This window comes from Pogona vitticeps, chromosome 2 (assembly GCF_051106095.1).
Source record: "Pogona vitticeps strain Pit_001003342236 chromosome 2, PviZW2.1, whole genome shotgun sequence".
Classification (NCBI taxonomy): domain Eukaryota; kingdom Metazoa; phylum Chordata; class Lepidosauria; order Squamata; family Agamidae; genus Pogona; species Pogona vitticeps.
Genome location: NC_135784.1, coordinates 79,364,743 through 79,380,247, shown reverse-complemented (window position 1 = coordinate 79,380,247; position 15,505 = coordinate 79,364,743). Strand labels below are relative to the sequence as shown.

The window sequence follows — 15,505 nt, the reverse complement described above, 5'->3', positions numbered from 1 at the left end:
GCTGCTGGACAAGACAGGCCTTTAGGACCTGTCCAGACTATATGGATAGGATAATTATAATATTGGTATGGTTTGGTTCAAACCAAATGATGGTGGCCACGTTTCTACTTAGATTGACCCATCCTGCCCTTTTAAGAGCTGTCACACGCCTTTTTGACACAGCAGTAGGGCATGTACTTTTTTTGGTAAAATTCAGTACAATCCTAATTATCTTGTTGTATAGCCTGTGCAGACAGTTTGCACCCAAATGTGGGCAGCGTTATCAGAGGTGACAACCCTATAACATAATAGGTGGGGCTATGACATTAAAAAGGAGGATAGAGAAATGCTTTCTTTTATTTTTGTTGTGTTCTTTTTTTAAATATTTTCTGTAACTGATGCAGCACAATTCTACCACCATACTAGGTGGATGCATTGCTCTTTCAATATGCCACTTACTTTATTTAACAATAAAAAAAGAAAGCCACTGCAGCCATCTGAATGCTGGCTGCAAGAACAGATCAGGAAGGGGGCTATGTTCACTCTGCCCCCACAAGGCAGCACAGCCCTAGCAGAGTCCTGTCTGAGGGGGAAAAGGCAGAAAGAGCAGGAAGGGTACTTCCCTTCTTTCTCCCTAACATTCACCCCTCACGCCAGTACTTCTGTCACAAGCTTGTCCTCCCTACCATTGTTGTCTGCTTCTGTCTTACTCATGAGTAAACAGAGTAGGCTTACACATAAGTAAACTGTCAATCAAAAGACCTGTGTAGACTTTTCACACAGAAAAATAAACAACTCCAGTGTGAACAGAGGGATCATTCAAGTGAAAGATAAAACAGATGATACTGAAGATATGAACCTCTTAAATGCAAATCAGACTGCTCCAAATGCCCATTTGGACAGGCCCTATGTCTAATCCAACACGGCTTTTCTTATGTTGTGAAAACACTGGCTATGTGTAACATTCTCTATTTAGTTGTTGTATAATGTAATGATTTTTGAATATTCATGTTGCTGAAAGGCGGAGCCGAGAGAGATACTATAAGAGGCGGAGCCTGAGTCAATATTTCAGTCAGAGTGTGAGATTAAGAGAATTTTAAGAGTGTGTAGAGAGAAGGAGACAGTGTAATAGAGAGTGTAGTTTGGGGAAATTCTGAGGAATGATCAACTGAAGATATTCATGAATCAATCTATGTATTCAATAAATCAAAGTTTTATTTAAAAGAACTTGAAGTGTGGACCTGAGTCCTTCTGAAGGAAATGATGTTTGAGAAGTCACCTGGTGGCAGCAAGTGTAAAAGAAGCAAGTGTTTGCCTTCGTGTGCTCTGGGGCTTGAAGGTCAAGCAAAGGGGCACGAGGATGGACGTCACAATTGGTGTCCAGCGGCGGGATACGAAGGAATCCAGTGAAGCCTGAGTTGAATTCGAAGAAATCCAGTGAAGCCTGAGGTGAACTCGAAGAAATCCAGTGAAGCCTGAGTTGAACTCAAAGAAATCCAGTGAAGCCTGAGTTGAACTCAAAGAAATCCAGTGAAGCCTGAGTTGAACTCAAAGAAATCCAGTGAAGCCTGAGTTTAAAAGAATTTTCCTTGAGTCAAGGGAGGTCTGTGGCAAAGAAGTTTGGTTTCTCGCTAGAGCTTTTGGGAAAAGCTTAGTAGTGGGGGCTTCTGAACCCAGATCTGGGGGGTGGGGTCTAAGTTAGGGAACGACTCTGAAAGGAAATTCTTGTGTTTACCTCAGGATCTGAAGAGCAGAGGGCTTGCATAAGGCTCAAGGCTCTAAGAGAGTGCTTGTGAAAAGGCAGAAGCCAAGGGTCAGAGCAGATCTGAGAGAAGGAAGGGAAAAGCCTTCGCTTAAAATAGAATTATATTTGTGACTGGAAGTAGGAGAAGAAAGACAGGTCCTTTAAAAATAAGTACACACTCTGTAGTAATCATCCCAGAAGTAAATATGCCACCCAAACGCTCCACAAGGGTGAATCCTGAGGCTGAGGTTTTACCTCAAGAAATGGAGGGAAACCCTCTCAGTGACCTTTTTTTCTGAAATAAAGCAAGAGAAATTTGATGAGGGTGCCCCTTCCTTAAAGGAATTAAGCCCTCAGGGGGTTGAGAAATGGAAGCTGGAACAGCAAATTAAATTAAAAGAATTACAGCTCAAAAATGGGGCTTGAAGGTCAAGCAAAGGGGCACGAGGGTGGACGCCACACTATGTTTTATGGCTGAATTAATATTTACATCTATGTTCTCTCCCCCCCCCCACACACACTTCTCCAGTGCTCTAGCTACCTATAGGCCTTCTATAAGACAGCTCATATTACTGGAGCCTGATTGTACATGCAGATGGTTCTTACTGATTCAGCACACATACATATTTACAGCATAAACTTATACATGTTCATCTGGTAGAAGTAAGTTCATGATTCTCAGCAAGGCTTACTCCCAAGTAAGTTTACATATCACTGATGCTTTAATCAGGCAGACATCTTTGACATAGAATACTTCTTACTGAGATAAACTGGGAGCTGTTTTGGCTATTACTAGAGAACCATACCATTTGATCTGAGGTCAGCAACCTCTTGGGTTGCTGGTAATATATTTTTTATTGTTTTGGGATCCAGGGACAGAAACATCTGTATGGGATTCTAGTTTCTCTGTGTTGTGGAATTTCAAGATCTAAAGCCTGATATGACAGACCAAGATGATGAGGATTGCGCCACCAACACTGTGTCTGCACTTTACCAAATTAAAGAAAATTTATCTGTTATAAGGTATAATATAGCCTATGATTGTAGGCCACTTAATTGGTTCAAGGGAAAGCTAACTTCATCCAAAGGGCTTAGTAACCTGGCAAAAGCCAATACAAGATGCATAAAGACTAATTTTCTTGAAGTCAAACAGAGCAGCCTGTGACCACTGGGATAACTCAAGCAAAACATACTTTCAGCAAATAGTCTAATCTGCAAAATCACTTTAGAGATATTGATGGAACTTGGATTGGAAGAACCACAGGGATTCACAATCCTGTATATAGAAAGTCTTAGTTGTATCATTAAATCTCCTAACTTCAAAGAAAAACAGAAATGGCAATAAAAATTGGCTTAGTCAGCAGTTTCCCATTATATTATATGACAAACTAATGGGAAAGTAATCCTAATTTTGGCTCCTTTCATCACGTCTTGAGAGAAACATAATAGAGCTGTAGAGCCATGGAAAGGAGGGAAACAAGGCTTTTTATTTATTTCATATGTGTTTGGCTTTTCCTACAAAGAAGCTAAGAGCAGTCTTGTGTGTCACAACCACTTGAGGACACACTGGCTGGAATCCGGTTGCACAACTCTATCTGAAAATTGCCACCACAAGCCCCAATCTCAGTGGCAAGACTGCAGTGATGACTTTTTGATATACAGGCTCCCCCATATCCTGAGGCTCCTAAATCCTTCCCCAGGCCAAAAGGGATCCATAGGGAGCCTCTGAACCAGTGGTGGGTAGGTGGAAGCATTTGAATTAAAGATTAAAGTCTATAGCTAATGACATTATCAACTTATATACACACTAAGTTGCACAGTAGGATTCCAGCTATTGAGAAATAGTATTTCACTATTTCCTAATGAGATTCACAACTGAGAGCCAATTCATATGTGCTATTTGCATATTGATATTTATAGCACAAAAATGGGAGAACATGCTTCGAGTTCAAGGACCCAGCTGGTGAACCATGATAAATGTATCATTCATGGAACTGTTCTCATCTGTTATCTCCCATTCATTCCCTACAGCACATGAAGCATGAATTGTCCATAAACGAGAATATGAATCTGTGCTAGTTCTCCTGAAGCTATAGGGATATGCTCCACATGCTTTGAGTCTCTTCCCTTTCCTTTGCAATAATGCACAAGAATGCTCTCAATCTAAGAGCTCCAGGTCACCTCGTATTGATTTCAGTAGGCTTCTTTTCTCTTCCTCTTGAAGAGACAAAAAGAGGAGAGAGATTTAGGGTCAGGGCAGAAATTGACTAACTTGTAACATAACATTTTCCAAGATTTGGAAAATCAATAGATAATGCCCCACCAGGATCTTAAATATTTCTTACTGACATTGTTAAGGCAAAAGCTTTTACAATTACTTCATGCATCTTTCAAATGCAGAGCATAGCTCTGAACTATATACTGTATAACAGTTGCTCTAATACTTCATCTTGGCCAAAGTCCTATTGGCAATTTATGCATATGTAAGTAAAATGACAAGCTACAGTTTCAAATCCCCGCCAATTAATATGGGGTGCATGACCAGGATGTAATCAACACTTTGTTAATGACAACTTGATACTGCTACTTATATGGTGTCTTACATGTGTAAGATCCAATGGATCCTGGCCATTGTATATAATAATTACTTATGAATACCAGCTTTCTGTCTAGTGTTGTATCACACTAATCTACCACACCTGTTCAGCAACTTCCTGCCTTGAAACCATCTAGTGGTTTTGCCACAAGGCTACTGAATTTTTAGATTCTGAGGACCAAAGAGTTGTGGCAAACTGAAAAAAGATGACAATTTGTAATGTTATAGCTGCAGTCCTATATATGCCTACTTCTGTACATGTGTAATAAGATTTACTTGTGAATAAGCATGCACAGAATTGTACTGAGGTGCTATGACTGTGAATACACTTAGCTGAAAGTCAGTCCATTGATCAAAAGAGTTACTTTTGAACAAGCATTCACAGGATTGCACCATATAATTCACAGGATTTTGCATATAATTGCCTAATCCTATGCACATTTACTAAAGAAAAGGTACATATAATTGTAGTTCAGGTGTTAATCAAAATATTTGTGAAAATTGCCTTTTAAAATTCTGTAAAGGAACATGTAATTTTCCATAGCTCCCTGGCACACTTGCTCACTTCTTCAGTATGAAAAGTCATTGCCATTATGTACAAAAAGAATACTAATCAACAAGTGCTGGAAGGTTATGTATCACACACATACAAATTGTGGATACAAAGTTGGTTCTATTATATATCATTATATATATCCATCCTATTCCATCAATTTTGAAAAAAGCATTTTTGAATCATACCTAAATGTAAACATCCCATCATTATTGTTCAAAATGGCATAATATTTTATGTTCATTTACAAAAAAATTGTATTACCTGTATAGAGCTGTCCTGATGGTTCATACACTGAATGCATTTCAGGAAGACAATGCTCTGTTATCTTCCGCGCCCTAATGCTGTTACAAACCCTGCAAGATCTTCTGCCTAAAAGGTAGTACAGAAACACCTGAAAATTACAGCGACTTAAAGAGGATTGGGTGGGTGAGTGAGAAGGTGGAGTGAATAGGCCATGATGTCATTCAGAGACAGCCTCCATTCATAAAAATCAGCAGAACCAGCTACTTAACACACTATCTGTGCCGCTTCATTCCCAGCTATTCATTGGCTCATATAAAATGAATTGAGCTCTGATGACATCTTGTGGTCAGTTGTTCATTTCTCCAAAAGGTTTTCTCAATACAAATTATTTTCTCAGAACTGAAATGAATTTGCATGTTTGTGAATCCTTTTTAAAATACACCAAAGTAAGTATTTTAAATGTAATATATAACCTCTGCTCGCCATAGTCTTTTATCCTAAAATTCAAAGACTCGGCTCTTAGTTATGTTCATGGCTTTTTGTTATCAATGGGATTCCTATCTTTTTCATACATTTAACTATATATTTCCTATCCTCCATGGCCTCCCCCAGCTTCTTGTCTTTGTTTTAGATTATGTCTTTTCCCTTTACAGGAACTTCTTGTTTCTGTCCAAAAAAGGAAAGGAATTGAAAAGCAAAGGGGCAAGTAAAGAGGGAAAAAAGTGAAAGTAAAAGAAAGGACAGGTCAGGAAGATGAAGAACAGAAAGACAAGGTACGTATTTATTATGCTTTTAAACATGTGTTTTTAAGCTATTCTACATCAGCTTCCTTCCGTGGGACAAAGAGGGGATATAAATAAACTAAAGAAACAATAAATTTTCTACTGGTGTAATATGGGGTATCTGATGAAAAAAAATTAAACTGTTTAAAGTACCTTAAGCATTTGAGAGCCACTGATTTAAAATATATAAAACTCACATGACAGTCTTTCAGAAAAAAAATAGTCTCCAAAGAAATGCTGGTGATAAAAATGTAAGTACAGTGACTTACGACCATAATCCGTTCCAGAAGATGGACGTAACTCAAAATGGTCGTAAGCCGAAGCACCATTTCCCATTCAAATGCATGGGAACGTGATTAATCCAGCCCACCCCCCCCCCAAAAAAACCCACCCTCAAATAAACAAATATATAAATAAAGCACACAGCAGCCCTGTCGGAAGGTGCTGGGGCTTTAAAAAATAACCAAAAATAAACAGCACAGTAAGCCCCATTGGAACGCGCTGGGGCTGAAAAAGTAAACACAACAAAACACACAAAAAAATCACAGCACAAAAATATAACCCCCCCAGCCCAAACTCACCCTGCAAAAGTACTTACTCAGAACCAGAAAACAGCATCAGGCGTTGCCAATCCTCCTCTAACACACACTCTAACCGTTGGGGCAAAAGAGTTACAAAGAACTCTTCCCGAACCAACGGTTAGCTGTCTAATTTGAATTCCCCCCTTTTTCCCCCTGCGTTTTTTGATTGCAACTTGAAGCTCCGACTGCAAGTTGAGGCAAAATATTGCAGCTGGAACTGATCACAACTCAAAATGGTTGTATAGCAAGATGGTGATAAGTCGAGGCACCACTGTATTTAGAATGAAAGATACTGATTTTGTCAATTTTTAAAAATAGACCTTGGTAATATCTAAAGCATATTTATAAAGTATTTATGGTACACTCATGAAACTTAATAGTTCACTATTTTGGACATACAGTAGGACCCCCTTATCCATGGGATTTCAACATTTATTACCTATTTTCACATGTGTTACCAGAACTGGACAGTAGAGGGAAACAGAGAACTTGCTAGGTATACTTGTTAGTGAAGAATACATAACAGATTCTCTGGCACCATCTAGTGGCCAGTTCTGGTAATACATGTGAAAAAATGCTGTTCTTTTTCCTTTTACCATGCTACTGTTTTCACTATCCACGAGGGATTTGGAATCAATCCTCAAAATGTATGCTAATCGGTTAAGCGTGTTAGACAAAACACCTTTATCTTTATTGGCTTAAATGGAAAATGGATCAGGTTATTTATAGTATGTTTTACAGCCATATCTTTGATTATTAGCATTTATTGTATCATCATAGTATCAGTTATGTTTTGTAATATGATTAATATGCCTAATAACATTTTAAACCTTAAAAAGAAAAAAACTGCTACACTTACTTTGTGCTTTATGTGATTTTGGATATACCCCGTGGTTTTTCAGGTTTTCTTGCACACGTTTGTGTTTTAATTAGTTTGTGTTACTGTTCATCTGCTAGATTCATGCATGTGTGTGCATACATGACCCATGCTTTTTTGTTTAAAAAACTGTGCTGTGCACTCAATACACATTTGCTTTAGCTGCAACCATCAAACAGCAACCATATACTTCCTGACTTACATCTAACAGAGAAGTGCCTGATGAATTCCATCCTGCCAAGAACTTCCGGATTTTACATCTAAGAGTAACTTTGCAGGAAAAACCCATTATGCCATGAACGTTTGTACTTTAAGTTCTTTACACTGGTGCAAGCCCGATGAAGTAGTATTTTTATCTATAAAGGCTCATATATTGTATGATGACTTTATAAGTAGTTTATAAAGGTATCATGTGTTTTCCTAGTTGTTACTTAAAGCCTCGCCCACAAGGGGTCAAACTTTTCCTATATTTGAGTAGTTCTCCAATAAATCAAATTATTTCTTTATTGGTAATCTCCAAAGTAAAATACATAGAAAAAGAAATGCAGAAAAAGAATGACTAGTTGGCTGAAAAACCTTAGAGAACAGTTTGCATGCAACATACCAAAACTGCTTAGAGCTACTGTATCCAAAGTCAGAATAGCCAGATGCTGTCCAGCTTTGCAAGAAAAAAAAATAAGATAATTTGTTTGACCAAGGTTCAAGATAATGATTGATCCCATGATTTAGATATACAATTATCAGATCTCAAATTGCAAGTTTCAGGGATTACCATGTTTCCTCAGACAGAAAAATAAATATCAGAGCACACACTGACAGAGAATTATTCCATTTGTGAGACAATTTTAAAAACCTAAGTGCCTGTCTCTACTTAGCAGCTGAAAGTGAAGAGGTTGATATGGATGTTGGTATGTTCAGCGTACCAAAATGCCAGGAGAGAGGCAGGAGAGTAAAGAGAGAAGTGGTGGGCGCATGAATTTAGGCCCATTGTGCTACTTGGAGCAAGCAAGCTGTGGAGTGCTAGCATCTTAACTCATGAGACTTCTTGTTAAACAAGTACTGACCTGAAAAAAACCCCACCTCTGTGGACTGGCTGTCAGGTATGTTGCATGTAAGTCCACAGTGAATGTGAAACAGCATATTTATTTATTTATTTATTTATTTATTTATTTATTTATTTATTTATTTATTTATTTATTTATTTATTTATTTATTTATTTTATTTTATTTTATTTTATTTTATTTTATTTTATTTTATTTTATTTTATTTCTATCCCGCCTATCTGGTCGGTTAAGTATACAGTGTTAAAACAATTAAGGTGGCAGAAACAGCCCTAGCAATGTACATGGTACTTTAAAAATGAGGTTTGAACAGCAGTTTACTAAAAGTCATTGCAAAACAATTGACCCATTTTACAGTCAAGTTTATGGCAAGGTCACTGTAAATACAGTCATGAAAAAGAAAGTACATCCTCTTTCAATACTATGGTTTTATGTATCAGGACATAATAAAAACCATCTGATCCTTAACAGGTCTGAACATTAGGTAAATACAACCTAAGATGAACAACAACTCATGACATACCTTTTCCAGAAAAAATGTACTGCAATTCCTTCTGCTAGGCAGCCTTTTACAGTCATGTGAAAAAGAAAGTACACCCTCTTTGAGTTCTATGGTTTTATGTATCAGGACATAATAAAGAGGAAATAGCAAAAGAATTCCTTTTTTTCTTGGAAAGGTATTAATGGAAAAAAGAACTAACAGATCAAAAAACTGGTTGGAGAGGACGAATAGTAGAGAACAGATAAATGATATCTTATAAGGAGAAACATTATCTTGGTTAAATTTAATTCAGCTCAATGTATGGACAAATTAATGGTGAGAAAATGGTAAATCCAGAGAGATGACAAAATTTGAAAAACTTATGGTAGAGAGAGAGAAACAGAATGAGAAAACTGAAATAAAGGGGACGACTAGTGTAATTTAGAGAATATTGATTGAGGAAAATCATCAGAAGGCTCTTAAAACAGTATGGGGAAAGATATGTGAGAAGAAATAAGAGGAAGTATGAAAGAATATATGTGGTATGAGAATTTTAGAGTTTGTTGGTAAAAATGAATGAAAATTATTATAAAATAATTTGCAGATGGTATTAAACACCAGCAAAATTACACTGTATAGATAATAAACACTCCAGATAATGTTGGAGATGTAATAAAATTATGGGTACATACCATATGTGGTGGGAATGTGAAATAGTTTTGAAATTTTGGAAGTTGGTTTTTAATGAGATACAGTGATGCCTCGCATAGCGATGTTAATCGGTGTGGCAAAAATCGCCGCTAACTGAAAACATCGCTATGCGATTTTAAAAACCCCATTGAAACGCATTGAAACCCCTTCAATGTGTTCCAATGGGGGAAAAACTTACATTTAAGCAAAAATCCTCCATACGGCAGCCATTTTCGCTGCCCGGTAAGCGAGGAATCCGTCCCAAAAAAGAGCGAGCGGCCATTTGTTCTGGTGGCCATTTTGGAACCACCGATCAGCTGTTGGAAAAAAAATGCTATGTGAAAATCAGTAAGCGAAACAGCTTACCGATCATCGCAAAGCGATTTTTACCATTCAAAACATCGTTATGTGATCACTTTTGCAATCACAAAAACCTAATCGCTATGCGGATTCGTCATTAAACGGGGCGCTCGTTAAGTGAGGCACCACTGTAAATGTAATCTTGGATTTAAATATAGAAGCTTGCCCTAAAGCAGTGTTATTATCTATGTTAGATGATGTTACAACTGGAGTTCCAGAACCAATTAAGTTCGTAAGTTGAGGCACCACTGTATTAAACAATACATAACATATATAAAATAAATGGTCGTATGTTGGGACATTTGTAAGTCGAGGTACCACTGTAGTGGTATTTTTATTTTTTGTTTAAAATTAATGAAAATATGATATAAAAAGGAATTAAATTTAGACCTGCCAGCTGAGCTATGGAAGAAAACTGAAAGTGTATTGAAATAAGCAGAATGTATGTATTTCACAAAGTGTTAATATGGCTGTAGATGGCATATGCAGGTCCTATATCTTGCACTCTCTGTAGTTACACTACTCTGTAGTGCAACAGATTATTTATTTTACAGGCCTTTATTCCTCTGGACTTTATAAATTTATGCTTATTATATACAATTATGCTTATCTTCACCATTTACACAAAAAATAAGACACAAAAATAGAAGAGATTGTTGAATTACAGCAATTCAGTAATGGATATAAAACTCAAATTAAGCAAAAACAGACATCAAACCAAAGATAAAAATAAAAAAATATAACTTTTAAAATAAATAAATGGAAATACAAAATTTTCCTTGCATCAGACCCCTTTACCTTGGAGCCCCTGGAAAACAGACTGTTGAACCATTCTATTTCCTGGGGCTTTTCAATTCCATATATTTTCAGAAGTTTTAGATCTGTTTAAATGATATTATCGGTTGCTACTATTATTCTGCCGTTTTATTCCTTTTAGCTTTTACTTTCATATTGTATTTTCATATTTCATGGCTTTAATTTTTACTTTTATTATTGCACACTGCACACACCAACACAGAGACCTCAAGAATGAACATGAGGTAGGGACTGTCCCATTGGATACAAATAGACCCAGGTCAGGAAGGACTTTAAAGCAAGGACAGCAAATCATTGCTTCTCCAGATGCTTCGGCCTACAGCTCTCATCAGCTCCATCCTGTTTTCCATATTTGTTAGGGTTTTGAAAGACTGTTTCTGTAGCTTGGAATTAGTTCTCTTAATATCTCATTTACCTGATGATTTATTTCTTCCATGTGTTTTGAGAGTGGGCTTCACTTTGTTTTCTAATGATAAAGCTTTATTCTGGATTATTGTAATACACTCTTGTGAGGCCCCCAAACAGGAGGCCTTTGTAGGAGTGCCATCACTCCCGTCACGAACCCAAAATACACAAACCTCTCCCCCTCCTTCCCCACCCCGATGCGAAGATAAACAGGTGGACACCTACGAGTTGGGGGATGTTCCCGAAGCCAGGGCATCAGTGGATATAGGAGTGGATACCAGCAACCTGGCACAAGCCATGAAAGGGTTAACCCTGTCCCCGAGACCCGGGAAAGATTTGGCAGGAAGAAAAGGGGAGGAGATAGAGGCGGCGGCCGGGGATATAAAAGGAAAGTGGGAAGAAATCCCAGGGGGCTGGGAATGGATATGGGTTGAGAATCCGTGGACTGGGAAGTGGGAGCAAGTAAAGGTACCCCACGAAGAAGCAGAAAAGAGAAGGCGTCAAAGCCTGAGACCCCGACCCTCTTATTGGGGAGAAACGGAAGCAAACAAATGGCGGCGTAAGTTGAGAGAGGAGAGGGAAGCTTTGGCAAGGGAAATAGAGAGAAAGAAAGCTTGGCATCTGGCGGAATTGCAGAAGATGGGGGTTTACCCGGGCCATGGCTGGCAGACGCCGGAGAGGGGTCATCCATATGGGGATGGAGTGGTGATGAAGAAACACTTCCCCTGATTGCCCCAGAAGAGGAAGAACTCGGGGAAAACCTGGTACCTGTGAATGGTGTAACAGGACCGTGGACTATAGAAGATAGTAACCCGTTTGTTGGGAATTTATGGACCCCCTTGTGACCCGGTTTGGACTTGCAAGAAAAGTCACAAACTGTTCCACACGAAGTTCCAGTTAATGTTGGTGTTCAAATAAATAAAGAATCGATTGAATTGTTAAATCTGTCTCGCTCCTTATTTGAAGTGGCTGACCCCTTAAACGTCGAACCCTCACATATTGGCGTCCAACGTGGGGCAATCACAGCGGCAAAGAGAGATGGACATGTGGATGCGACAAATTACAGAAGGACAAAAGATGTTGTTGAAACAGCTGGCGGACCAACAATGACTGATCATAGAGCAACTACAGAAAACACAACTGGGGACGCAGGTACCACCACCCATACCGGAGGTAAAAAACCCCATTGTGACAAGACCCCCTATTAAGTTACAAAAGATGGGACCCCAGGATGACCCCCGGCATTTCTAAACACTTTTGAACGAGTGGCAACATCGGCACAGTGGCCTAAGGAACAGTGGGCCTTAATTGTAACCCCATACTTAACGGGGTTACCCCAAGAAATAGTAGATACGCTAGACCCCGAAGATGCGGGAGACTTTAAAAAAGTAAAAACAGCAATACTGAATACGCTCAACCTAAACGAAGAGGCATACAGACATTGGTTTAGAGAGTTGAAGTTAAAACCCGGATTACACCCACGAACGGTAGCCCAAAAGATGAGAGTGCATGCCACCAAATGGGTGCAACCCAAGGGTAAAACGGCAGAGCAAGTCTTAGAGCTGGTCATAATGGAACAGTTGGTATCGACGCTAAACCCAGGGCCATGGAACTGGGTTATGAAACACAAGCCCACCAACATAGAGGGCACTGTGACCCTACTGGAAGACTATCTAGGAGCAGAGGACACCTGGTTGTCGCGACCTGCAGCTACAGGAGAGAAACCCTGTTTCAAAGAAAAGATGGCGGAGACCATGAACACCGGAGCTCCATGTGGCAGCCCAGGAGCAATCCTGAAAAAACAAGGCCCCGATCGCATTGAATTTGTAAACCTGGCCGGTACGAGGATCCCGCGGCCAACCATTACCACTGACCCGGCTAAGAGCAAGTTGACACCAATGTGGAACCCAGGAAAAGAGAAAATGATGGCTTGCTTTGGCTGCGGCCAGTTCGGCCACATAAAGAAATTCTGCCCAACAGAGGAGTGCGTGTGGACCAACATCTACGTGAACATGGCCAAGGTGGGTGGTTACCACGAGGGTAAATGGACAAAAGAAACGGGCCCTGATAGACACCGGGTGTACCCGTACCTTGGTCAAAGAGATGGATGGCCACCGTCTCCCGGGGACAGTAATAATAAAGTGCATTCATGGGGATTCCAAGGAATACGAAACGGCCGAAGTGGACGTATTTATAGGGGACCAGAAAGCTGAGCTGGCGGTGGGGATCGTCCCAGAGAGATGCTGCTGGGTAGAGACTGGCCAGGCCTGGAAGACCTTGCACGGAGGGTGGAAGATGGTTATGCGGGGGGGGGGGGGAGACAACTGGGAAGGAGAAGCCGAAGTAATGCAACTTTCTAGAGAACAGCTGCAGAACCTGCAGCAAGATGACCCTAGTTTGAAACAAGGGTTACAACTAGCTGTACCGAAAGGCGACAACCCAGAAAATGAAGAAGGGTTTGAGATGCACAGGGGTTTACTGTACTACGTCTGCAAGAGAGAACAAAAAGAGGAACACCTCATAATCGTTCCAGAACACTTGAGACCCTGGATCATACACTGGGCGCATGACCTACCGATAGCTGGCCATCTTGCCGCCCAAAAGACTCTGGTGCGGGTCCGGCAAAGGTTCTTTTGGCCCAAGATGGCAAAACAGGTCGAAGAGTATTGTAGATCCTGCCCTGAGTGTCAGCTAACCCAACCTAAAGCGGGACCAGGGGCTGAATTGGTTCCTATGCCATTAGTGGACCGACCCTTTGATCGTATAGCCATGGACATCGTAGGCCCGTTGACTAAATTGGAGGGCAGGCATCAGTACATCCTGGTCATTATTGACTATGCCACAAGATACCCGGAAGCCATACCTCTGAGATCTACGACGGCGAAGGTGTTGGCGAGGGAACTGCTAGGGGTATTCTCCAGAGTGGGGTTCCCCAGGGAAGTGCTAACGGACCAAGGGTCCAATTTTATGAGCTTGACCTTTAAGCAAATGTGGGAACTCCTGGGGGTCAAGCCACTGAGAACCTCCATCTATCACCCCCAAGCCAACGGCTTGGTAGAGAGATTCAATCGCACATTAAAAGGGATGTTAAGGAAAGTAGCTACAGTACAGCCTAGAAAATGGCATATGTTTGTTAACCTGTTAATGTTTGCAGTTCGAGAAGCCCCTCAAGCGTCGACGGGCTTCTCACTGTTTGAATTATTGTATGGGCGTCAGTCCTGAGGGATCTTGGATTTGGTAAGGGAGAAGTGGGAGGAGGGAGAAGATGCTTCACGGAATGCTCTGCAACAGATATTAGAAATGAGGAACAATCTGAAGGTGGCTTGGGAAGTGGCCCAAGACAACTTGGGGAGGGCACAGACAAGACAGAAAGAGCAATACAATAAAAGGGTAAGACCCCATGAATTTGAGCCGGGGCAAAAGGTACTGGTATTGTTACCCACTGATACCTCCAAATTCTTATCCAAGTGGCATGGGCCATATGAGGTGGTCCGGAAAGTCAGTGAGGTAGATTATGAGGTTGAAACCCCCGACCGGAAAAAGAGGTTGCAGATTTTTCACGTGAACCTTCTGAAAGCATGGGTAGACCGAGAATGTTTCTTTGCTGGGGAAACAGACAAAGACCTGGGACCAGAGATAGAAGAAGAGACAGATGGCGAAGTTATAGTGGTGGGAGAAATTCTAGAGCCGGTGCAGCAGAAACAAGCCTTGGCTTTGAAAGGGGAATTCCCACAAGTGTTCTCCAAGATACCCGATCAAACGTCCCTGGTAGAGCATGCCATTGAAACTGACCCTGGTGTGGTAGTGCGGGATAGTGGGAGAACTTGGCCGCACTACGTGGTGGGAATAATGGAACAAGAGGTGGAAGAGATGCTCCGAATCGGGGTGATTGAACCCTCCAAGGGGCCCTTGAGGAGCTTTCCTGTAATAGTACCAAAGCCAGATGGGTCCCTGAGATTCTGCGTCGATTTTAGGAAGGTTAACGCAGTTTCCAAATTCGACGCCTATCCTATGCCCCGAATTGGGGACTTGCTAGATATGCTAGGGAATGCACGTTATCTCAGTTCCATAGATTTGATTAAGGGATACTGGCAAATCCTCGTGAGACCCCAAGACCGAGAGAAAACCGCATTTTGCACCCCAGAGGGTCTTTTCCAATTTGTCAAGATGGCCTTCGGGTTACACAGCGTGGCCGCGACGTTCCAGAGGCTCATGGATAAATTGCTGGAGTCACAGAGGGGCTGAGCTGCTGCTTACATTGACGACATCATCATTTTCAGTCAGACGTGGGAGGAGCATCTGTGGCACTTGAGGATGGTTTTGGCAGAATTGA

At 40.6% G+C, this 15,505-nt stretch overlaps 2 protein-coding genes across 7 annotated transcripts in view; one reads left to right on the top strand and one right to left on the bottom strand.

Annotated features, from left to right (window-relative positions):
• The window catches only part of LOC110076425 (semaphorin-3D), a 78,657-nt gene extending 73,367 nt beyond the window's left edge, over positions 1 to 5,290 (bottom strand). For 2 of the 3 annotated variants that reach the window (XM_072989798.2, XM_020788539.3), the window contains exon 1: positions 5,137 to 5,290. Coding sequence is in view for 1 of the 3 variants with exons in the window: in XM_072989799.2 (XP_072845900.2) it covers positions 5,137 to 5,176 (40 nt within the window). In the remaining 2 variants the exon portion in view is untranslated. The remainder of the gene's footprint in view (positions 1 to 5,136) is intronic. The other variant, XM_072989799.2, reaches the window with a different exon arrangement.
• The window catches only part of TEX264 (testis expressed 264, ER-phagy receptor), a 212,073-nt gene that overhangs the window by 7,068 nt on the left and 189,500 nt on the right, over positions 1 to 15,505 (top strand). For 3 of the 4 annotated variants that reach the window (XM_072989802.2, XM_072989804.2, XM_072989805.2), the window contains exon 2: positions 5,772 to 5,891. The gene's annotated coding sequence lies outside the window, so the exon portion shown is untranslated. Of the gene's footprint in view, positions 1 to 5,427; positions 5,565 to 5,771; positions 5,892 to 15,505 lie in introns of those variants that run through there. The other variant, XM_072989803.2, reaches the window with a different exon arrangement.